The following is a 26,910-nucleotide window of genomic DNA, read 5'->3' as shown; positions in this document are numbered from 1 at the left end:
AGAAACGGTAATAGGGTAGATATTTCCTAAGAGGGTTAAGCGACTCAAATTATTAGCAATAACTTCCTGCAATTTATTGCGTTTGCGTCGGAAGAAGTACGCTTGCTAAACCTGTTTGCACAGCATGATTAGCGTTATTAAATTAACAGTCATCACTATCAGTTGCAGGTTTTATGGCTTGTGTAAACCTGAGCTGAATATTTAATACCAATATTTACCTCTGCGCTGGCCTCCGGTATGCGTTCGAGTATGGCGCTCGCTTGCTCGATGAACTTCGCTCGGCGCGGTTCCACCGACACCAGCTCGGCCATGCGGCTCTGACGACATAAAACAAAACAAATTATTAGACATATTATTTCTCTTAAACCGCACAGTATGCGACCATTTATCTAAGTTCTTTAGGTTTGACAATGAACTATTGAACATTGCCGTCAGCGAGAGGTGCAATCAGTGCAGATCCAGTCATAGAACCTGGCCGTTTGCATCATAAACATCTTCAGAACAGAGGCTAACCCCCTTATTCATAAACGTTCACTAAAGTTACCAAGCCGATAAAGTTCGTTTGTCCCTTTCCGACATATTGGTGTGATAGAAAGGGACAAACGAACTTTATCGGCTTGATAACTTTAGTGAACGTTTATGAATAAGGGGGTAAATGTATAGGCGGTATCGGGTAAACACTAGAGAGGATACACAAAGAGCCATGTCCTTCTCTTTAGACTTGTATGTGAGTTTGGGGCCGTCCACAAGTCGTACAGTGTACTGACTATTGAGCAACTCTGCACTGAGTCTAAGGGTCCAAGCCGGAACCCAGGTAGTTGTCAATCCCCCAAATAGGTATGACTTGGGACTTATTATGTAGTAGCTTGCGAAACGAATTGGAACCTGCCACCCCTCACATCCACTGTCAGTAATTTATTCCTAGACCGTTATCGGTTATTGACCGGGATATAGACCGTGATTACCTTTTTGATTTTTGTCGAGCTGACGAAATTTCGACGCAAAAAAAATAAAAAATCTAAAAATCTATATCCCGGTCAATATAAGTCTAATGAAAATAACCGTGAATTATTCAAAACTCTTAATTTATTCCTAGCTTTAGAGTCATCTGCGATGGCGACCGGTCTGGCGTAGTTGGTAGTGACCCTGCCTGCTAAGCCGCGGTCCGGGTTCGAATCCCGGTAAGGGCATTTATTTGTGTGATGAACACAGATATTTGTTCCCGAGTCATGGATGTTTTCTATGTATATAAGTATGTATTTATCTATATAAGTATGTACACCGTGTCCAATAAGTCCGAATACTCACATTTTACCTCAGTTCTAAAGATATAGGGATCACAGGCCATCAAATTCTTATTTAAACTAAAGAGTATATTCCTCTTAATAAAATACAAGCACAAAGTACATGAAATTTCCGAAGTGTCTAAGAAAAACAAAGAGGTAAAGTGCCAACAAAATACTTGCTCGGCACGCAGGTGACGAGTTATTTTTTATAAGGAGAATCTGTATGTGATAAAACAGACGCCACGTGTCCAAAATAAACTATTATGGGTACCGAGGATAGATAACGTTCCGGGCAACTAGAAAAATGTGCCTAGGTTCCAGAGCTCACCATCGGCCCAGGTGTGGGATGCAGTATGTAAGCGAGGTAAACTACCTTCAGTACTTACAGATAAAAGCGTTAAAATCAACGTTTTTTTCTTTAAAACCAAGGTTTTGTAGAAAAAAATGCCTTAAAGTTAAAAAGAATGCTTGGGAATGAGTATCATGTGTCCCAACAAGACGCACCTCCAATACATTCGGCAAATGGTATTCTAGCGTAGTTTCAGACTAATTTGGCAGTTTTTTATCCGAAATATGAGTGGCCACCCAGGCCTCCAGGTTTAAGCGTATTAGACTATTTTGTATGGTCATACATGCTTTGAAGACTAAATTTTTATAAAATCATAAACCTAGATCATTTCAAAAAGGTTATCGAGAGTATTTGGGATGAAATGTGAAGAAAACGGTGCGTGCCGCGTGTGATCCGTTTGAGAAGCGTTTGAGGCTGGTAAACAAGTTAATGCTGGAGTTATTCCAAAACATTTTTTTTGAATGTAGTAAATAAGAGTACCATTCATAAAATATAATAATAATGTAGTAACTATTTGTTCATTTTGTTTTATTGGCTATTTGTGCTGTATTCAAACTTATTGGACACGGTGTATATCGTCGCCTAGCACCCATAGTACAAGCTTTGCTTAGTTTGGGGCTAGGTTGATCTGTGTAAGGTGTCCCCCAATATTTATTTATTTATTTATCTCTTACCGTTCTCAGCTTCCTGCTGCTCAGGTTCTCGGGACTAGAATAGATCTCCTCCTGCACTTGCGACAGCCACTGGCACAGCTCGCCGAACTCTGCCACCAGCTGGCTGAGCGACCACTGCCGGTTGAAGCCGGCGGCCGGGTTGAGCCGCGGCAGTAAAGCGGCCGACTTGCTCGACAGCAACTCGCCGTTTGCTTCCTGGAATAAAGAGAAATTTATTGTTACTACACATATTGTGTTTTATTGTTTAATGTAAAAACAAACATCTGATTTCCCGATTTCGCACTTTTGACAGCACTAATATCGTGAAGTAAGGCTCCCAAATTGGCGGAAGAATAGGTATAACCTCGTAAATTTTCAAGCAACCAAGTCAGTAGTGATGAGGATCGGTTCGGAAAACCGATCGAGCTGGCCGCCGAGCCAGCTCCTGTAACCTCCTTGTCTTATAGTGGCTCACCTTGCAGGTGTCGATGAGGTGGTTGTCCATGATGTAGTCGTAGTGGTGCTGCAGCAGCGGCCACAGGTCGTCGCCGGCGCTGCCGCTGGCCGCCGAGCCCCAGCTCCTGCAGCCCCGTTGTACACAGTGGCTCACCTTGCAGGTGTCGATGAGGTGGTTGTCCATGATGTAGTCGTAGTGGTGCTGCAGCAGCGGCCACAGGTCGTCGCCGGCGCTGCCGCTGGCCGCCGAGCCCCAGCTCCTGCAGCCCCGTTGTACACAGTGGCTCACCTTGCAGGTGTCGATGAGGTGGTTGTCCATGATGTAGTCGTAGTGGTGCTGCAGCAGCGGCCACAGGTCGTCGCCAGCGCTGCCGCTGGCCGCCGAGCCCCAGCTCCGCCGCCACGCCTCGCGACACGGCTCCTTTCTGGAATGGTCAAAGCGAATGTTCATTTTGAACCTGAACTATTTTGTAATAATGGGGTGTAAATGTGTACTGCGTAAAGACTTAAATCCTAATCAGTTACGTAAGGGTAGATTAACTTATAAGCTGACTGATTAAACTTCGGTACGCAACATGTTATTGGAGGACTACGAGTATTAATATTGCTAAACGCGAACAGATTGCTGGAAATTCGTAAACCTTATTATAGTCATAAAGTCTTAACAATGCTAGTTTAGCCTCCTGACTACCGGATTTCAAAATATGCTACTTAGCTTTTAAGTATCAATTCAACAAAGAGTCAAAATTTTATTGAGGCTCTTGTACCTACTATATGTATAGGACTCGGTAAGTCAGGAGGTTTGAAGAGAGTTGCTAATATGTACATCTAATACGCATAAATAATTTATCTAATAGAGATAAGATAATTTACCACTAAAATTTTATGAATTCAGGACAAGGACACTGCAATAAAAATAATAAACTCATACGTTACCTCTTTTTGGTGAGGCTGTGATAGGGGCGCTCCAGATGGTCGGAGCGCGCGGGCGGCGCGGGCGCACTGCGCAGCGACGACAGCGAGAAGCTGCTCTTCATCGCTGAGTGCTCGAAACCTGCGCCAGGGGACAAAACATTAAGACTACTATCACTACTGGACTAGCAAAGGGCTCTAAGCCAGCCACTTAAGCGTTGCGTGTCTCGGGGCGCGCAACGGACGTCTGCGCCACGCCGCCTCAGTGTAATTCAAAAAACGTCTCCTCAGTACATTTTGTATAGGAAGGACGTAAGACGCGCCCCAGGTGGCGTGGCGGCGGCGTGGCACGCGCCGCGCCGCTTGGCGGCGCGTCTTACGTCCTTCCTATACAAAATGTACTGAGGAGACGTTTTTTGAATTACACTGAGGCGGCATGGCGCAGACGTCCGTTGCGCGCCCCGAGACACGCGACGCTCTGATGTGGCCGGTCCCTAAGAGTCTTCCCAAATCCATCGACGTGTACGATACTAATGAGCGGTTTTTAGTCGGGTAAAGCCGATTCCGCGTCGATAGGTTTGGGAAACCCCTCTTATCTTAGTACAGCGCCACAAGGGTTGCCGGCACCCCGAAATAATTCGAATTAGGAGGCAAGTTTCTGATATAGTAGGTACGAAGGCGGTTCCCGATAGTTTCAGTGCTAAAGGCCACTCCCACTATAATTTTAAGACTTTACCAGCAGGTCATTGAACGAGTGGCGAGTCATTTTTGACATTCAAGACATTGCAATGCTCCAATATCTTGAATAATGGATGATACATTTGAAACAAAAAACTATCATAATTGTGCAAATCCATTCATCAGCAAACTGTCTAAATATGCATAATTCTCAAGGCTATTACAGCATAATAGGAGCAGTAGGTTACCGCAGCATATTATAAGGAAAGCACGACCGTCGCCCGCCGCTGAGCAGGGATACTCTCCCATCGCTTAACCAGCTCTCGTCTACCCTAACCAATATAACTTTGATCTCCGCTCATGCTGTTGCCAGGAGAATCTAAGTCACTCATATACTGGTTCTTCTGAAGTGAGTGGTTGGCAAGTACCGAGAATACTTGTCGAGAACCGCCGCCGCAAGTGGATGGCGAACATGATGCCTTCGTGTTCGGGAAATGCGGCGTTATGTCGCTTTTCTATCGCAACTGGGATATTGTGGTCGCAATTATGCAATTACACATCCTTAGTTTTGCCGTATACTTGACATAAATGAAAAAGTAAATCTATGAATAATGTTAAACGACATACAAAACAAGATATGATTAAAACAGTTTCCGTATATTAAAACTAAATATCTATCAGTGTGTTGTAAAGTTATATTATAACCATAGCTGGGCATTAAGTAACTCGTTAATCCGTTAATCGTTAATTAACGAAGTTAACATTTTGGTTAACGGATTAACTTTTAAGTTAACTTTAAAAAATGTTAACGGATTCGTTAACTTCCATTAAATTTCAGTTCGTTAATCGTTAATCCAGTTCCGCACGCGCCGAGTAAAACTTGCTCTGACTACTGTAAAAGCTCGGAGTACGGCGAAACCTAGGATTTTCCAGAAAATTCAGTTTACAGACCAATTAGTGCCTTTGGATCACTTGTTCGAGACCTGCTAAAGTTTATTAGTCCTACTGGACCCATCACTAACTGGGAAATAGAATGTAAATCATTCATCAGGCATGACACACAAATCGCGCAACCGACGCATCAAGCCAGAGTTCGGCGGGCCGCGCTATCTACCAAGTTACCGTGGATCACAACTTCCATTAGAGGTGTCTGAGGAACCTACGCACCATGACTACGACCGCATGATGACCCAATACCTACAGGTCACCATGGTAAAACCTAGGATTTACCGAACCAACGTTGGTATAAATCCAAAGAGAACAATATTTATTAACATTTCGCTTTTACCCATTGGCAGCTGGGATTTCTTAAGAGATTTTGGCGAACTTCAGTATTTTACAGTGACATAAATAAACTTACGCAAATACTAAATAGTTGATAATGATAACTGATGCAACTAGCTACAGTAAAATTATTTTTTTATCAGGATTAACGGATTATCGATTAACTTTAACTTCCGTTAAATTTGTTGAAATGTATCGCTTTAACGATAACGAAGTTAACTTATATAGTAACGAATTAGCGATTATCGAAGTTAACTATTTGATTAACGGTGCCCAGCTATGATTATAACATAGGTTACATACTAAAATATCATGAGATCATGGTGCAGGTTAAAATATCATGAGATCATTGGTGTGCTTATGAACTTTTGTAATTGTAAATACGACAGAAATTACAAAATATATAAAAAATTAAGTTTGTGAGTCACATAAATCATAACCACCATTTCACTCTCATAGCCCACTATTATGTATTGGCCTCGTCGTATTTTGTGATATAAATTGACCTGACTAAAATGGCCTGCATAATTGTTCAAGAAATTACATAGAATAATTTTAATACACGGGAACTCTCTTATTTAAATTATAAACAATAATTCAAATAATCAAGCAATATAAAAAATGCAATACTCACTTGCAGACATTCTGAATAATCCTCAATTCCTCAGGGAACTTCTAAATGAATCAATTTATTCTTAAATCAACATTAGCTTTCCCTCTTTGTACTGTCTCATCAATTCCTTAATCTTTGTACTAGTTTAAAAATTGATATCCTCTTATCATTACAGTCTAAATTGCTTCGTGTTAAAAGTGTTATGGCGACTAGATTCGTTTATATTAAAATTAAGTAGTAATAAATAGGTGCGTGATCATGTAATCTTGTGGGATTCATGAATATTCGCGGTGTCGTCGAGACGCGTCGGTCGGTGGTCACATGGTGCGCGGGCGCTGGCGGCGGCGGCGGGGCCCTGCCTGCTGCGGCGGCAGCCTGGCCGGTCCTGAAATGATACAAATTCAAGGTTAGACATATACAGTAAAGGGACATTCACTATTACTACTCTTAGCTACCTACGCCTGATCTCATGAAGTTTACTAAAAGCTTGTTTATAAGTTAACTAAGCCTATTACAATGCGCTTATGAACGTCAAATATACGCCTAACCTTACACCTTACACCTCTGATCCGAAAATATTTGAATACCTCCTAAATTGGAGGAGGGTATCTCAATATGGGACCGGCAAGAATCTCATCGGGGCTATTCTATTCTAAAATTACTGACTTTATAAAATAAAATCCAGCCATAAATGCAAAACAAACAACAGATACAGAACAATCAATATTTTTTTATTCAGAACAATGAAAGTGTGTCGAACACATTGTTTTCTAAGATTTTTTCCATTTGCATTAGGAAATTGAATACAAATACTAGCGAACAGTTATCAATTATACAAAACATGGTTTCTACAAAAATATGAATTTCGGACAGGACTTTCACCCAAAATCCGATTGTTTCCATGGTAGCTCCACGTAGGTAGCGTTGAAGGCGGCGCGGGCGCATAACAAATGGAAAGCGACGGGGCTTTCCTCTGAATTTTCACACCGCTTTGCGGATTTACACGAGCGAGCCGTAGATTAGGCGTGAGATGATAGCTCACGCCTAATCTAGATGTAATCACGTGAGATGACACCTCTTAGAAAAGTGGTAAGTAGTTTAGGAAAATTCATATAACAGATTACCGCCTTTTTAACAATAAATAAAAAATACCTACATAGAATAGAAAAATAATGAAAAGAAGAACCAAGGTTTAAAATGACTACATCTATAAATGTAAGTTAGCATGTTAAAGTAACATACTGTGTGTATGTATGTACTATATAGGTATATAATGTATACACATACGAGTAAGGAGCTTTTTGAAATTAATAATTCTTAATGCAAAACTGATCGACGATTGACCCTAGCCTAGTCACACCTGATGGAAAGTGAGGACTTGGTCTAAGATTGAACTCACCGGTTCAGTAACAGTAATAGCCTATTCTCTAGCTTTAAACAGACCGAGCTTATATTTATTTGCCTTTGACAAATAACATGACATGACAACAAGCTAGGCATAAAAACAAGTGCATTAATGAAATGAAATGAAAAGCGTAACAATCATCCGATCGGATAGGTACTATTTTTAATGGCATATTGCAATTTGCAAAACCAGATCCGTCCGTAACATTCCTCGGAACCATTATCACGAAGTCGCCATTCCCAGAACATGAGATCGATTGATTCAGCACCCATTACCGGAGCCATGACCACAGCCATGCCATGACTGATGGGCCGCCATCAACTTTCACCTCGGAAGCCTAGTTGCCGTCACTTTGTGTCTCTTTAATCATGGTCTGCGGTGACAACTGACTTGATACCGTATCTCAAAGTGACACACCGAAATCGCAGGCGCTTTGGTTACGCTATAGCTTACATGCCACTTGGTTCAATGGATCGATGCTTCAAATAAATAAATGTCATTACAAGACATGTAAGCATGTACATATCTATTCAGAGTTAGCTCTTGCATGGACATATTATGAGTGATTGTAATCGTGACTGATGCGGAGAGAGAACAATGATGTAATGGAAGTGTTATCTTGGGTTATATATTTAATTAATAAAGCAGCCAATCATGCCATGTGTACACTCCAACATAAGTATTTTTGAGATATTACAAAAAGCTTTTTAGCATACTTGGATAATATTGTTGTAAATATGGGTTTACATCATAAACAAGAACATGTGGAAGCAAAAAGCCTTACGATAAAGGTGAGCAGTTGCAAATGAAGCAGCTGCGAAACACCGCCTCCTTATTTTACAAACATATAGGCCATATAATGTAGATGCAGGACGCCAAGGATAACAAAGTCGTTTAAGAGGGGGTAGAGCAGGGAGAATTTTCAGAATCTGTCAAATTACCCCATTACACACACAAACACCCTTCACTCACACTACCTCAATTTACTGTGAAAGGTCAGTGACCCTTAATTTTTTTCAAGAGTGTTATTTTGAGTTTGTAGTCAACTACTGACCTCCTTTGAGAAATTAAAACTGTAAAAAAGGTAGCATACAAGAAGACAGAGAAAAAATACGCGTCATCTAGCTTTCCTTCTCTGTCCATGTCTCATGTGACTTTAATTTACCTAAATATGTAGATAACGTTCCTTACTCAGTTGATTGTTTACCTAGGTGTATTTCAAATTACTTTGCACTTAATTTTGCGTTACTTTTCTATACTTAGATTAAAAATCGTCAGCCTGCCTATCCCCGCAAACATTTTTCAAAGACGTGTGTGAAGGCCGATACCTCCAGGCAAACAATTATGGTCGCGTGCTAAATGATAAAACCTCAGCCCTATCGCTTTATTTGTAAGTGCGATAGGGACGGTCCGATGCTTTATCATTTATCGCGCGACCATGATTGCCCTGCAGGTCTTCAGAGGCCTGAGCTGTGCATTACGTATATGCGGGTTGTATTAAAGACTATCAGATATTTTCTTTATTCTTTTTGGTCGTTTTAGCTTCGTTTTTTTATCATTTAGTTTATACAAAAATAAAGCATGTGTATAAAATAAAAACCTAATGAATAGAGTACAGCTAGCAGCAGTCAAGTCAGAGACCCAAAGGAAGACAGGGAATATCGACGCATATCTTATCATATCCAATACCGCCATCGCTATCTGCATCAGACTCTTGATCATACCCAATTTCCTAGTCTCTTCTCTTAATTTCAGTTTCTTGAGTTGAAAATGTTGAAACTCATACTTAGCATTCAATAAAACACAAGTGTAAGGTGTCCCCAATATTTATATTTTTTATTTATTTTGTCACGGAACCTCACGTACCTACCGCTAGTGTTACTCCGCTACTGAATGAGATTCTGATACTCTTTTATTTTATTTCTGTTAAGTGATCTTTCCGAGAATAAAGTGAACAAAACTAGAAATAGACGGGTGTAGTTTTACGATCATTTGACTCTCTCTTTGACATTTGATAGATGAGGAACTAATTTCGTTAATGGTTTTACTCGTTTCACAAAAATAGTAAGTATACAAAAATAGTAAGTACATACTTGATTTTTCTACAGGACACACGTGGGCTACCGTATAAGCCATTCGAAAGAGTAGGACTTTTTAAATGACCGAGATGTTCATAAGAAGACTATTTATTTGATGATGTACCTATAACATTAAGTAGTTAGAATATCAAATCACATCACGTTATAGAAAGACAATTAAATTAGCACACACACACGTTGGTAAACAAAGTAATAAGAAAGATTACCGCATATTACGATTAGGTACAAAGTCTGCGTGTAGGAAATATTTTGGTTTACATTATGTGGCGCTGTAGTGTTATAACATCTCGTATATTTGTTTGAGTACAGGTTCTTTGCTCTCAGCGTAGTGGGAGGTCGCATCTCGGAATATTGCACCTAGCCATAATACCACCCCACGTCTTCCGAAAAAGCCATTGCATTGCAAGTACAGTTACGTCATTTCGCTGGACAATGTTCCGTCGATAAATTTTCGCGTAAATGCGTAACGACAGATTGTGGTGTTGGCTCCGCGTTATGGATTTAACTGCTTCCTGCTGCCGGGGGCTGTTCTCTGTTCGGAAATATCTAATAGTCGATAATAGATTGGCATTGGTCATATTTTTGTTGCGTGGCAACATGGTGGCAGGGTTGCCCAAGGTTCGAAGTGTTTGAAGTTAATCTCAACTTAAAATACTTAGGTCGCTTATTATTCATGTCTTAATCAAGTTATACTTAAACACTTCTGTCTACAACTCGGTGAACAGCCAGTGTGGGAAAATAAGCAACTAACAAAGATAAGAAATTAAAGTAATTGGTCTAATAAAATATTTATATTAAAATGCAGCCGCAGTTGTATAGAGATGTGAAATTTCACGGACCAATGCATACCCATTACAAGTGTAGAGAGAACAATATTCGGCAGTCATTAAACGCTCTAGCAAGTGTTCGATAATGGTGCGGGTCGGCTCTTTTAAGTTTTTAAAACTTAAGCACGCGGTTGTTATATGCGATAACCGGAGCGTTGAGCGCATGCAATTAATGGACTGTAGAAAAGATTACCGCGTAAAACAATATAATGTAGCTATTATGGTACATTATATTATCTGATCTAAAGAGATGTGTACAAAATTACTTAATCGCATAAAACATACGCACACCTTAAAGATTTTCTGAGCAAAACAACCAACGCTTCTTTTTTATCTTTAGTTAGGGGCTTTTTCGATTCACGAAAATGTCGCCCCTACAGAACCAAGGACTTAATTAACAAAGTTAAAATTTAAAACAAACAAAAAAATTATACATTTCCGTCCTTTAGACCACATTTAACCAGGTTTAAGACAAAATCTATTACCTTAGCCAACGCTTCTTACAGGCCTTGGCAACACAAAGTTACTAGCAGTTCATGAATTCAACTAATCAATTCGACATCCAATTTAGCCCAGGCCCTTTAACATACCTGACTACCGTCCAAACATTGACTTTCTAGCCGTTAACCCATAAAGCGGGGTGGCTCGGAACCCTAGGTACAACAATTTAATCTGTCGACTAACGGTAAACGTATTGAAGTTAAAATTTATGGCCCCTAGATAATGGCCGCCTGGCTGTGTGTCGTGCGAGGCATTATAACCTATAACTGGCTCCGTGCTGCATAACACTCGCCAATATTCTGCTCAATTGAATTATAATTTTCAAAGGGTTTATATAACTAATGGGACTGTGTTGCATGACGTGGCGTTGTCATACAATAATACATACTTAAAATATTACTGATGCTCGTAAACGATAACCATCTAAATAGATATTCACTGGAGGCGCTGCATTATTTATTACTTTATTAGAGAATAAATAATGGAATACCTCTACGTAAATATGAAGAATAATCTGCGCTGTCAGGGCTAATAGCTATGACAAAGTAACAGCAAACAAAATCGAGTACGATTTAAAATCCTTAACGAACAGACCATGAAAAATACAGTACGTAAGTAGTGACAGATAAAATTGCTTATTCAGTTAATAACTTATTTCGTTTCAAGGTCGTAGAAAGTAATAAACCCTATCAATCTCCGTTCCGTTACCGTGCGAAATCTGAACAATGCAAAAAACAACTTTCCTTTAGAGACTAACCCGATGATTACCTACCAAATTAAATTTTAATTTGAAAATAATGATTAAAACAAAAGAGCAAGTGCGGATGTTTCGCGAATCATAAAACAAATGAGAGGTGATAGATTAGAAGAGGAACTCGCGAATCATTGTTTGCGAAAGGTAAGAGACATCAATCACGTTCGCGGACTGACTAATGATACATACAAACGGTTGAAGTGCCTGGCTGCCTGCACGTGAACAAACTAGAAAAGATCTGAAATCAAATTCAGTAATCATTTTTTTTTCAGATCTTGACAGTCATATTGTAAACTTTCCCATAGTACGATTTAACATTTAAAAAATTATATGTAATCGCTTCATCATCTCTCTTTTCACTTAAATTCCTCGTCTCTGACGATTTGGCAGTACGATAGTGGCACTGCACCCTTTGTGTGGTCGTCTTCCATCATACACGGTGTTTGTCTGCCTCGGCTGCAAGTTCCGCCGCCTGATAACAATACGCCTTTCTCGTCATGGACAGACAATGGGAAGCGAGATATAAAGATTTTTTATGCTGTCATGTGTCAGGTGTCAGTTCTCAGTGGCACAAGTGCAGAGAGGTTGACCCGTGTCTCGCTTGACGATTTTTCAATTCATAAAAAACTTCTTGACTATTGTCGACTTGTTTTAAGAGTAGTTAGTAACTTGTGAAGGTTTTTGTATAGAATTTTCCTAGCAGGGATGCGTCCTGTGGCGTCATGATTCCCATTTGACGCGTTAATCATTATCATTACAATAGTATACCCAGGGACCGGAACCGCTTACCATAACCGGGGTTTTTCATAGGCTTATTTTAGAAGTTGTTTTAAAAACCCCAACCATAATGGTAACCTTTTGTAAGGGTGACTGTTTGATAGGGTAAGCCTATCTGATACAGTTAACTTAAATAACCTCTAACGAAAACCAAACCCAGTCTTAAAGGTTACCCTATCATTTTAATTATTAAACCGTTTAAGCAACTTTAATCTCTGCGCACATTGAAATTCAACTTATTATTGAATAACCATAGCGAGTACAAGCTCATACGTATCGTCTCTAAACAAGTTTATGTCGATTCAAATAACGTAGTTTTATGTCGATTCAAACAATATTGGACTTTAAAACCTTACACTAAAATTTAAAACATAACTGACCTGAATTATCATAGTGTGTTTTGGCATTGAATGCATTCGTAGCGCGCGCCGGGTCGTTCTATTGTTTATCTATCTTACCTGTGCGTTTCCGAACAATTCTAGTTTTAGCTTTTTAAGATCAACCTTTTGTTTGGCCGTCGGACCATCTCAGCAAAGACGCTCATACTCGAGAGCAAATTTTAGTAAAGAACTAACTAAAAAAAATATTGTGAAAGAACAAAGCAAATAATTATATCGATATCTTACGATTAGATAATTGAAAACATCTTCTCAATTGGGCTTTGTTAAAAATGTCAAAATAGCTATTTATGTAACAAGTGCGGAAAGTAGGTGATTTCTGATGAGTGTCATATAAGCCGATACGAGTCGGAATTTCGGAAATCATCTTTGCGCACATGTTTCAAAGTTTTCAAACAATGCTTTACTTTGCATTGTGCGAGTAAATAAAAAAACATAATAAGACAAAATATTTTAGTAATTATTAAAATTAAAAGTTATGTTAGTACAATTTTCGAATTTGAAAGACATTGGTTTTATGGGACTTATAATAAGGTGACGGACCCAATCATGGACAGTTTAAGAAAAAAAATTCGCCTGTTTTTGATATTTCACTGATAAATGTAAAAACTCTACCGCCAAGCGTGTTTAATCTTGAATGTCCTATCCTTCTTCTACATTTCAAGCGTATTGCAGAATAGATACTCCTATTGGTTTCTTCATAGTTAACAAATTAAAACTAGGTGTTTTTTCTCCAATTATGGACGGCAGTTCTCCAGTAATGGATCCCCCATTATGGACAGTGAAATAAGTTTAAAATTTTACTTTTAAAGCCAACTGATACGCAATTAGTCAATTTTATACACCATAAATATAATTAGTTTGGGTTATTTTAACATAGGATTGTTTCTTGTAAATTTTGGTTTTGTAAATTGTTCCTTGTCCATCATAGGAGGTAGGCAGTTTTTCGGGTCCAGTAATGGACACTCGCAAAATAACGTCATTTCTTTATATCTTTGGAGCAACAAACTATTATGTTTTATACCTTATCTCATGCTTAAGGCAGTAAGTAAAACGCATTCAAGATTACACCGTGCGTTATTTTTTTATTATTTTATACATGAACTCATCTCTCTTAACAACATTACTAAGAATTCGTCTTGATATTTTTTTCAGTAAACTGGTGAATTTTATCTTGTCTCCAAATCCTTCAGAAATAACCGAATTAATTGAAACTTCAAAATGAAACAGCTCTACAACTCTAGTTTATGGTACATAGCCGTCAGGTTTTAGAAACTTATTTTAGATACTTATTTTTAAGGATTTGTGTTTTTTTGTCCATAATGGCATCACCGTCCATTATGGGGTATTTTACCTTAGTAAAGTTCAAAATAAAATAAAATAATTGAAAATTAAAAAGCACTAGTGCGGAAAAGTATTACTTTCCACACGATTTTTATGGGACTGATAATGAAGTTAAAGTTAAGTTTAACTTCACTATCAGTCCCAGTCATCAGTTAAGTTAAAGTTAAAAGCAAAATAAAAAAAAATGTTAAAAGCACCAGTGAATATTGTGGAAAAGTACCTACTTCTTTCCGCACAATTTTGCTTCATAGAAAACGCACTTTTCGAGCACATACATTCTAATAACTATTTTTATGGGACTAATAGTGAAGTTCAAAATTTAAAGAAAAATGAAAAGTAAAAAGCACTAGTGCGGAAAAGTACTTTCCGCACGATTTTGCTTCATAGAAAACGCACTTTTCGAGCACATACAGTGCTATTTTTATGGGACTGATAGAGAAGTAACAAATTTAAAAAAAGTAAAAAGCACTAGTACGGAAAAGTACTACTTTCCGCACGATTTTTCTGGGATAGATAGTGAAGTTCAAAATTTAAAAAAAATTAAAAGTAAAAAGCACTAGTGACTAGTGCGGAAAAGTAGGTACTACTATCCGCACAATTTTGCTTCATAGAATACGCACTTTTCGAGCACATACATTGTAATAGCTATTTTTATGGGACTGATAGTGAAGTCCTAAATAAAATAAAAAATTAAAAGTAAAAAGTACCAGTGCCGAAAAGTACTCTACTTTCCGCACGATCTTACTTTATAGAAAACGCACTTTTGTAATAGCTATTTTTATGGGACTGATAGTGAAGTTCAAAATTAAAAGTAAAAAACACTAGTGCGGAAAAGTACTACTTTCCGCACGATTTTCCGGGGACGGATAGTGAAGTTCAAAATGTAAAAAAAAGAAAAGTAAAAAGCACTAGTGTGGAAAAGTATTACTTTCCGCACGATTTTGTTTCATAGGAAACGCACTTCTCGAGCACACATACATTATAATAGCTATTTTTATGAGACTCATAGCGAAGTTCATAATAAAAAAAAATTAAAGTAAAAAGCACTAGTTTGAAAAAGTACTACTTTCCACACGATTTTTCTGGGACGTATAGTGAAGTTCAAAATTTAAAAACATTTGAAAAGTAAAAAGCGCTAGTGCGGAAAAGTACTACTTTCCGCACACTGTTGCTACATATAAATCGCACTTTCCGAGCACATACATTATAATAGCTATTTTTACGGGACTGATAGCGAAGTTCATAATTAAAAAAGTACAAAACCCTAGTGCGAAAATGTACAACTTTCCGAACGATTTTTCTGGGACGGATGGTGGCCTTCAAAATTTAAATAAAATTGGAATGTAAAAAACACTAGTGCGGAAAAGTACTACTTTCCGCATGATTTTGTTTTATAGAAAACGCACTTTTCGAGCACATACATTGTTATAGCTATTTTTATGGGAGTGATAGTGAAGTTCAAAATTTAAAGTAAAAAGAACTAGTATGGAAAAGTACTACTTTAAAAGTACCTACTACTTGCTGCACGATTTTGCTTCGTAAAAAACGTACTTTTCGAGCACATGCATTGTAAAAGCACTTTTTGAGCACATGCATTGTTATAGTTATTTTTATGAGACTGATAGTGAAGTTCAAAATAAATAAAAATTAAAAGTAAAAAACCGGCCAAGAGCGTGTCGGGCCACGTTCAGTGTAGGGTTCCGTAGTTTTCCGTATTTTTCTTAAAAACTACTGAACCTATCAAGTTCAAAACAATTTTCCTAGAAAGTTTTTATAAAGTTCTACATTTGTGATTTTTTTCATATTTTTTAAACATATGGTTCAAAAGTTAGAGGGGGGGGGAAGCATTTTTTTTCCTTTAGGAGCGATTATTTCCAAAAATATTAATATTATCAAAAAACGATCTTAGTAAACCTTTATTCATTTTTAAATACCTATCTAAAAATATATCATACGTTGGGGTTGGAATAAAAAAAAATTCATCCCCCACTTTACATGTAGGGGGGTACCCCAATAAAACATTTTTTTCCATTTTTTATTTTTGAACTTTGTTGGCGTGATTAATATACATATTGGTACCAAATTTCAGCTGTCTAGTGCTAACGGTTACTGAGATTATCCGCGGACGGACGGACGGACGGTCGGACGGACGGACGGACGGACGGACGGACGGACGGACGGACGGACAGACAGACATGGCGAAACTATAAGGGTTCCTAGTTGACTACGGAACCCTAAAAGTAGGTACAAAACCTTGCTTGCTGTAAAAACCTACTTCATTTTATTCCCTTATAATATACTGATGAGTACGAGTAGGTCAATAATTGTACTATCAAATACAGAAACTAAATGACGTACATGTCAAATGGTAATAACTACGCAAATTCAAGTGCATGCGTCTGAGACAAGCTCTATCTATAGCAAACCAGTTTCAATGTAGAAAGACAACAAGGAACGGATAAAGCTTACCATAACTCAATGAAAACAGGTTTTAAAAACCCTATCGCGATAGGGTTTCGGAGTTAACTTAGTTAGTAGTTATGGTAACCTCATAGTAACAGATTCAATAAGCTTACCGTTTTAAAAGGTTACCTTTAAAAAAGCTTACCGTTTTATTTAGTAAGAAAATTGATTGGGTAAGCAAATTGATGAAGTTAAGCCTAAAAAGGGGTTTTCCGGTCCCTGAGTATACCGAAACTTTTCCAGACAGTTTATGGGATTTAAATTTATAAATCTTTAAGCAGATATGCTTGTTAAGTTGTCCATGTATGAAATGTTGTTCAACTTTCTTTCCAATCATTTCAAGACCAAGAATCGGTCACTTTTCCCGTTTCCGCCCATCCGTCAAAACATGCTTAAGTAGCAGCAGGTTGATCACATCTGATAGAGGTAATTGCAGTAATGCACATTAATTGGTGACCATCTAAAACGATTAACTTGATACATTTTATATAATTTCTAAGTTGCGCGACTTGAATGAAAGTAAATGTCTATTAATAGTACATTACTACAGAGGCCGGGACAAAGGGGGGAGCAACCCCATTTCCCGCCGAGGTATGTATAGTGCTTTCTCAAACATGGTATGAAATAAATAAAGTCTACTGAAAATAGTAACTTTGGATGGCTGTATCTCCTAAACGGTGCGTCGTAGCGCAAAAATAATCGAATTTTCGTTCCCCTTTGATACCCCGTATACGCTTATATAAAAACAAAAAGTTAAAAAAAAAATAAAAAAAAACGAAGAAAATTTTTTTTGTATGAAAACGCACCCAAAATCAAATATTGTCTAGGGCCCGTACCAGTTGCAGTCGGCACGTCTATAAAGCCCCTTATAGTTTTTTTTTTAATTGGCTAAATACCTGGATGTTATGTCACAATTATCTGTGTTTGGAAATTAAAAAAGAGGACTTTGCCGGCCTTGGCCTGCAAGGTTTGTATGAAATTCCATTATATATCAATCGTCCTAGCCGCACCTGCAACGTCATACTTCGCTGCCAATTATAAGGCACATAACATCAATATTTCATACCATGTTTGAGAAAATGTTTATTTTATTGAATATAAATATTAATATATAGTCATATCAAGTTGACAGCGAATTGAATAGCTCCGTCTGTACAAAAGTTTCACGTTTAATATAATACACCAGCGGGTTCGGCTTCGCCTCAAAATGTTTCCTACGCGACTCGCTTTTTTGCACCTTTCTTATACAACGATTGCATAAAATACCTACCATACGAGTGGTTCTACTTAGGCCCCGCTGCCGCCTGTGGCTCGCGCCCTGCGGGGTTATCAGATGCGATAGCGATAATTGTGGCCTTACTTTCATCGGCCACCGCTCGATTAATGTTAATGAGCTATTTGTTGCGTATGGACTTTTGCCAATTGAGAACAATGACCATTAAAATACGCGTAGAGAAAGGCATGAAACAATTAATACCTAATACATACCTACTCAATGCCGTACTGGTTAATCAATACCAACCGAAATATGTTTTCAACAGGTTACTGCCAAAGTACATTTTCACCCTCTTCTAATACATCAGCAATGTCATGAACTTAAGTGTTATTGTAATACGTACGGTTAATGATGTGCAAATTGCGGAAACTTTCAAAGTGTAGGAAAATTTCCATCGAAACTTTCGAGAACATTTCAAAATCCGGAAATTTAAAAAGTATTTTACAACAGAGAATAACAAAGACATGCTTAATGGAAATTTATATTTTCAACTAGCAAATACATGCTATAATGTACAATCTAAAGATTCCTTTATATGTCCTTCGTTAGAGAAAATCTTCAATAAATTTCTTAAATTTCCGAAATTTTCATAGATATTTTTCTAGGGAAATTTATATGTCCAGTTATTGCAGGAGTATTGCGAGAACTTTAAATAAAACAACTTCATGGAGTAATCGTAGAAAGTATGATATAAAACCAAAAATAAAAACCGACAGACTTAAACATCAACAAAAGCATTGTGCACGGCACTTCTTTACTTATTAAAATAAACAAACTAAAAAAAAACTATGTTAAGGATTTGGATTTAAGATTCTGACGAGCTAGTAAGCTAGAGAAATCGCATTTCAAATTCGTTCATTGAGATCTCACTGGAGACGCTTCTGGATTTGTAACTTCCGATGGTTACAGGACAGCCGTTTATATATTCTTCTTCGGTCAAGATTCGACCTTTGTCATTTGGGTTCAGAAGGCATGCAGCAAAATAAACAGGTTTTAGAACAGTTTTCTGTCTTGAGTAAATTTTTTTCTTAAGAGCTTCAACAGACAACTGATCCAATATATGTATTACCAATGAAATCTTCTGTATGGCTTTCGTTGATTTCTTTGACACATTATATACATTATCAAAAATATGACAAGTTAATTATCTTTTCACCACACCAACTGCTAAGGGCTTACTTTGCTATTCGAAAACAGCAAAATTGCATTTTATCCACATGAGTGCAAAGTGATTTCATACAAATTTTAACTTGATGTCATAAGCTGACTGATGGTAGAATTTACCAATAAATGATGATTTTGAATCATAAATATTGAATAGATTGATGGACGTGATTTAGTTTGATGTTTTAAAGTCAGTGTTTTGGTCGTGTTGGTGTGGTGAAAATTTTTGTGTTTCACTCGGTGCCAAAGTTTGTTTAACCTTCGTGCCTTGAAACCCTTGCAGCGCTCAAGATTCCACTTTTTGAACCACTCGCTACGCTCGCGGTTCAATATTGGAATCTTTCGCTTTCTCGAGTATCAATATTGGCACGTGCGGTTAAACAAGTACTTTGCCCCCTTGTAAAACAAATAACTATTGTTAACAATTAACTATATATGTATAGTTTGCCGGGCTTGCCCTAATGAAATCAACCTCTATTCGTAGTATAATTGAATATAGTAGGACTATTTTGCAGTTTTTTGATATATTCTTACTACAAAATAATGCAAGATTATACGTACGGTACACGGTATATCAAAAAAGAAAATAAAATCGACTTCGATCAATATTCATGACAGTTTCACGTAGTATGTATGTAAAGTGAGAAAAAGATACACCGACGCGATAGGCCTTATTACGAGTACATCACGCGACCGTGCTGATACCGGAGGTTTCTTGAATACTAGGAGCCCTACTAAGTACAGGATCAGGGGGCCGATTTTTGAGTCTTCACTGTCACTAAAATACCGGTTGAAAACGGTGAATTGCCTATTATTTTCAGTGACAATTTTCTGAATTCGAACGCCGTGAGACTCAAAAATCGGCCCCCAGAAGTCGGCACTAATACTCCAGATATATTGAGGCATGAACATATTTTGACTTAATTTTGACGAAAGACAAATCGCTAAAATACTGTGCATTGTTTCTTATAATAAGCACGGTCATGTCGCTCAGCAACATCGTGAAAGTGAAACTGTTCTAATAAGACACGTACAGCGATAACACGATAACACGGTCGTAATTAATGGTTATCTTGTTAAAAATCGCCTACTAACACTAATTTGTATAGCCCCCTAATTTAGTTGCGTCATGTAATGTTAAACTAATTTGGTGTATTATCATTTCTTCCGCGCAACAAAGTAAACAAAGAAAGATGACGCCTCGATATCTTCGTGTGATTTTTTTTTTGATTATACTTATGGATAAATAACAACAACATCTAATTACCTAGGAACAACAACAGGTATTGAATGTTGGCTATGGTGATATACCTACCAGCAGCTGCTGGTCCATACAAGCCGATTCCCATCGGCTTGCCTAAAATTGATTACTATAAGTACCTAATGTTAAGGTAGGTTTCTTTATGCTCGTTGTTGCCTAGCAGAAATTTTCACCAGCCGCCAATTACCTACCAACAATTAAAGTTTGAGAAAATAGGGTTAATAATTATATTGGCATTCCATACAGGTTATTACCTACATAAATACAAAACAGTATCTTCATGACCTACTAAATAGTAAGATTTCAAAAACGACGCCCTACTTCTTATTAATCCGCCGACACCAACCAATGTGGGCCGCTTAGATCACCATGCGTGGACAAATATTAAGTTTTCTTAACATCTCTACTTCAGCTGCGTAAACCCAATTTAACCGAGTCAACAATAGAAAGAAAACAGGCCATTGAAAAGGTTTTAGGTGCGTAGAGCAAAGCAAACAATCCACTAACACACTAACATGGTATTATTCGTATCATACGCGTAATGTGTGCCACCTGTTCTAATGTGGACCGAAGTCTAACGCCGCCTTATATAATGGTGCATCGCGCTTCGTGCTTGGTGTAGTTTGTGTGAAATTAGCATGTTGATGTTTATGCAGTAATAAAATTTTACTGCGATTTTCGTGCGCGTGCTTCCGGCGCGTCACGCATCTGGTTTATTTTGTTAGTTGTCTAAACATCATCTATGTTTGTTATACGTCAACGAAAAATCTATTTTGTAGAATAATATTAACAAAAGAGCAAATAGTAAGTAATATTTACAGATGAAAACCGAATTGGAATAATGCAAACATCTAGTTTGTAGAAGAACCTATTAGTATTTTCTTTAGTCGTTAGTTCGTGGGCATTTAGGTGCACTGTCATTTCAACATTTTCAAAATCATAACACTGCTCCTAAATAATCATAAAACTCGTAAGAAACGTAATCTGATACATCCAACTTGGTATGTAACTCTATATTTGCTATGCCTCCTGAAAACAATAGTCATAAATGGGAATGATAGTCTAGAAAAGAACGAACGCATTTTAATAGCTAGAGGCACTGAAAATAACTTAACGACCCCTTCCATGATCTTGTACCAATTACAATAAAGAAACAATTTCTCAACAACAAAACGATTCAAGATATCGTTCACAGAGGAGATGTACTTTACGAGACGTCATATGTGGTTTGGACTTTGGAATATTGACATGAATACGCCTCTTTCGAACCACTACGCTGGGAATGGATATCTATTAAGTGAGTAGGAATAGTGAACTATTAAAGATGGACGTAATAGCCGTTGAGCCTCGAATAATGAGTGGTCCTTGAGGCTGAGTGGACCGAATAAAGATGCTCGCGAGTCCGGCAGCCGACAATGGTGTAATTATGGTTTAGAGCGAGGAGGATGCGCCGTGAAATGTACAGGTGGTTTATTACTACAAGCACAGAACATGACTGGGGTGTCAAGTGAAACAATAAACTTCATATCGGTACCTACACTAGTAACGTATTTGTAAAGAACAAAATAGAAGCGATTAAAAAAGTGTATATAGCAACAGATTGATTCACTGAACCACTAACTAATAAGAAATATTACCTACCTACAACGAGATGATACTGATGATCAACGGAATAGGAATGAAAATTTATCATTTTACCACTTTCCTTAGAAGCTTAGTGGGAAATCAATTATGATGCCCATATAGATAAAGTGAGAGAAGACACAAACACCTTTCGTTTGACTATAAAAAGACACAAACACCTTGAGAAAGGTTTCGAAATTGAACCGTTTTGCTATTATTTATACTCAGTTATGTGTAAAATGTCCTATAATATTTATTTTATTTATTTTATTTAAACATGTCGAACGCTATATCGACTTAATACGTGAGTAACGCGCTTAAAAAAATTTTAAATACCTTTCGTTTGCTATTATTTATATAATAAAGTAAACATTGCTTTCTTTGCGTTATGATACTTTTGATTACGAACGTTATGAGTTTTCCCAGGAATACAATGACTTGTAACAGTTATAGCCAACTTCAATAGCTAAAGCAATAATTATTAAATTACCTTTGGTTAAAATCAGTAAAATCTTCTGTTTTCTCTTTAAGGTAAAATGTAGGTAAGGTGTTTTACGTTAAATTCACACAGTCTGTTTATGTGGTTGAGCAACACAATGTAACTTTACACTCGTAGCACATTTCCTATACTCTATGCTTATTGCCTATTTATGATAAGGCATTGTGTTCAACTGTGCGACGTAAGACGCACACGTTAATTTGATATTCGCTAGGATGCACGACTGGTGCTGCCCTCATTTTGTCGGCTTTTCTATGTTAAAGCTTATGAAGTCAAATTAATTCCAAGGGCTCGGATGCTTATATTCACATTTAATATTCCATGTATTTGTGACCACAACTCCTACACGCATCATTCCAATACTCATTTTAATATACTCAAAGGGTTATTTACTTATGCTTAGTACCTACTGTTTGCACATTACCGCCTTATTCATAAACGTACACTAAAGTTATCAAGCCGATAAAGTTCATTTGTCCCTTTCCTACGTATTGGTGTGATAGAAAGGGACACACGAACTTTATCGGCTTGATAACTTTAGGGAGCGTTTATGAATAAGGGGGTTAGTAAATAATAATTATATGTAAGTAGTTGCATATACTATAAAAACTATAAATATAACATAAAAAACGTAAGAACAGAAAAACACACAGTCTCTATTTTAAATTCAAAGCACGCTGTATCCAAATTCAACAAGGTATAACAGAATAACACTTGTAAAGCAAGACGAATCCTGGCCGAAGGATGATCGACCAAAGACTAAAAAAACTTTCTTTCTCTTGTATCAAGGAATGCCGAGCGCGATCCGCCCCGATTATAGTTGGGCTCGGGTTCTTACTCTTATTTTTTTTGTGGTTAAACATAGACTCTGATAATTGTTTCAATTTTGTCATTTTTTATAACAATATTTATTTTATACTTGTATACAATTTAAATTTTAAATTAAACATGTAAGTATTTTATGTACCTACGCCATAATCGTTATGACTAAATAAAGTTGATTATGCATGTACATATTTATGAGCAATCAACTCAGGAAAACCAAAAATGGATACAATTCTGTGGGCCTAGTGAAAAAGGGTATAACTCAAATTGACTCGGTGAAAAAGGTCACAAGTCCGAGGTGGGACTTGTACCCTTTTTTACCGAGTCAATTTGAGTTATACCCTTTTTCACTAGGCCCACAGAATTGTAGAATAAGGTATTATGTTAGTAAATGTACGATACAATACAATAGAAGCTATCGTTAAACATAAACATACATTTCTAGCCATCAACACTCGTTGAACTACAGTTGTCAAGACATACGAAAGAAAGCGAGAGGACGCGACAGGGAATTTCTCTTTGACAAGTACAAACACTGGCACTCATTACGATTATTAGTGTCGATAACGCCATGAGCATGCCAGTGCACTCATCCAGGCAAGTTTTTGCAGACACTATTTATGTAAGAGCACTACCTTCTACGTACAGTTATTGAACTTTCAAAGAGCTTGAGTAGATACTGATTGCATATGGAAGTGAACAGTCCTCAGACAAGACCATTCTAAATACCAAAGTAATCGATTCATGTCTCATTTTGTCAAAGTCGGTTTCATTAGATAGAATCTATTTTTTACTTCCGATACACACGTCCGTAATTCATCCATAAAACATGTTACGTTATGAATGGCGCCAATGGAACGGTCATCTAAACCATTTATTAAAATGGTGATCAGATAAGATCAATGAGCACGTACAAGTACATGGCTATAACTTAATTAAAGCCAAACCAAATAATCACGTTGGCGGCGTAAAATGAGATAACCGTTTTAATATCGGCCGTATCTAGCTTGTAATATTGATCGCCACTGTTTTGTAATATGGACTCATGGACTGATATTTAAACAAATGATTACTTTCTTGTATCTATAGCTCTAGTGACAGACGAGAACGTGCATTGTATGTAATGTAATCGTGTATAAGTTACAGCATCCATTATACAAACATATTCTCTTCGAAATTAACAATAAGATCTGCTGGGAAAGGTCAATTGTATTAATGGGACAGCTAATCCCGCGCCATATGTTGCTGGGAAAGGTCAACGGGTCAGCTAATTACAACTCGTTACAATCGACTAAAATCAATTTTCTTCTAATTCATAAACACCAGTCAACTCTCACTTTCGTGCGCAACTTAAATAAGAAATATCAATGTTACTTAACCAACTCATAATGCTCGCAATTAAACATTTATTTATTTGTTCGGCCACGTCTGGACTTAATAGGAAACAAATGCCTAAACCTAGTCGCAGCCAACTGACCCAACCGACCCGTATAAAACTAAATCGATAGCTTGATGTGAATGCGGCCATAAGCATAAAACAGGCTTACGCGAAAAGATGCACAGGAGTAGAAAGACGGACCTTGGCGAAGTAGAAGAAGAAGAAAACCGAAAAATCCATTAAGAGGGCTTTCATGTGAAAAATAGTGAAATCGCAACCGAGCGCTTTATCATACCGTGTGTGGTATCAAATTAAAGAGCTTTCCGAATAGTTTACAAATATATTATAGGACTTTTTCTACTTAGTCTAACAAAATATGAGAAAATGTCCAGAAGTGGCAATAATTGTGACGGGGAAGGCTCGTTTTCAAAAAATTGCCAAAAATATATAATAGAAATTTATAATCACTAAGGCATAAGAGCAATTTTAGTAAACGTTGCAGATTAATTGTGTACGAAAATAACTCCGATGTGATGTAGATTTTCAAAATATTGTCACTTAATCTTAGGTAATTTCTGAAAAAAATTGAATTCGTCTAAGCCTTGTTTACTGTTTTTTAAAACCTTATAATAAAATTGAAGTCTGAAAAGTTTGTAGAGCAGGATATACGTATTATAAATTTTACCAGTTTCAGTATTCCAAAATGTCCAAATTTTACAAATAAGATCGACTAATCCAGCGCTATACGCGAGTTTTCCTAAACGTGCATCAGAGAAAAATTCATAATGAATTTACTGAGTAAAATCCAGTCTGATAAGCATCAAGATGATAAGATGCTCTAATTGAGACTAGAATTAAATATATCTATTGGATAACGGAAACTGTAGTATTTCACCGACTAAAACTATCAATTTTACATTATTTTGACGTTTTTCTCGAAAGCAGCCTTAAGATTTGACATACAACCAAGAAATTTTAGAAATTGTAGTCAGGTAACTGGTCACGGTGCACCGCTTAGTGCACAAATAACAATACAATAAAGGTTTTTAAAGCTTAAAAGCTTCTGGCCATATTACTAATACATATTACGAAGAAAGTACACATTCATCACCCAACCTTAAATTGCCATAATTAGGCTACTAGCTGCCGCATAATTACAGTTTGTGGAGAATAATTAATTCTTACGTTGGCTATTATTTTTAATAGTCGATTATGATGATGGATGCATGAAGGGAATACAAGTTGTCGTGGAACTATGAAGTAGATTACATCACGAGCACACATCCAAAACCTGCTTTAAATTACAGCCGTATTGAGCAGTAGCAAGACTGAAAATGGATTGAAAGTGTTGCCTAATGACACAAGTTTTGGGTGCGCTGCTGCATTTATCTTTTTGAGCCGACGTTAAACACTGATATGACACTAAAGCTTACGTTTCATCATTGCGTTGTGACATTTTTAGTAGTCTAGTACATATGAGTTTTAATTAACAAAAGCGCAGATCGGTTATCAAAGAACATAATTACGTAGATAAAAACTTAACACATAATTTTTAAGAAAAAAAAACCGCCTTCCTTGGGGGTTCTGGTGATAAATACTTTCTAATGTTGGATTATGTTATCAATTCGTCTGTATAATTTTTAATGTTTGTTTTTAGATATCTCCGTCATTTCTGAACAAATTTTGAAATTTGGATGATTTTGAAGTACTTACAGATAAGAATGATTATTAGAACGGAACTCTAACCAGGGGCGGCTCACTCTTCATCAGCAGTTCCACTGCACCAAATGTCACTGTTCTGGACGTAAGTGCATGCTGTTCTTATAAAAATACCAAAGTCACTATAAGTGTGCCGTTCAGATTTGAGGAGTTCCGTTCTGACCGTCATCAGCAGTTCCACTGCACCAAATGTCACTGTTCTGGACGTAAGTGCATGCTGTTCTTATAAAAATACCAAAGTCACTATAAGTGTGCCGTTCAGATTTGAGGAGTTCCATTCTGACCATCATCAGGAGTTCCACTGCACCAAATGTCACTGTTCCGTACGTAAATGCATGCTGTTCCTTTAAAAACACAAAAATCACC

General features: G+C 37.3%; 1 protein-coding gene across 2 annotated transcripts in view; it reads right to left on the bottom strand.

Annotated features, from left to right (window-relative positions):
• Positions 1-26,910, bottom strand: part of LOC125229228 — a 356,537-nt gene that overhangs the window by 203,002 nt on the left and 126,625 nt on the right. For both annotated transcript variants that reach the window (XM_048134026.1, XM_048134034.1), the window contains 5 exons: positions 6,253-6,616; positions 3,681-3,798; positions 3,034-3,169; positions 2,310-2,504; positions 219-317 (listed from right to left, as the gene is read on the bottom strand). In XM_048134026.1, coding sequence (XP_047989983.1) covers positions 219-317; positions 2,310-2,504; positions 3,034-3,169; positions 3,681-3,798; positions 6,253-6,262 — 558 coding nt within the window. In that variant the 5' untranslated portion in view covers positions 6,263-6,616. The remainder of the gene's footprint in view (positions 1-218; positions 318-2,309; positions 2,505-3,033; positions 3,170-3,680; positions 3,799-6,252; positions 6,617-26,910) is intronic.

Source organism: Leguminivora glycinivorella, chromosome 1, assembly GCF_023078275.1.
Source record: "Leguminivora glycinivorella isolate SPB_JAAS2020 chromosome 1, LegGlyc_1.1, whole genome shotgun sequence".
NCBI lineage: Eukaryota > Metazoa > Arthropoda > Insecta > Lepidoptera > Tortricidae > Leguminivora > Leguminivora glycinivorella.
This window is presented reverse-complemented; position numbering and strand designations above follow the sequence as displayed.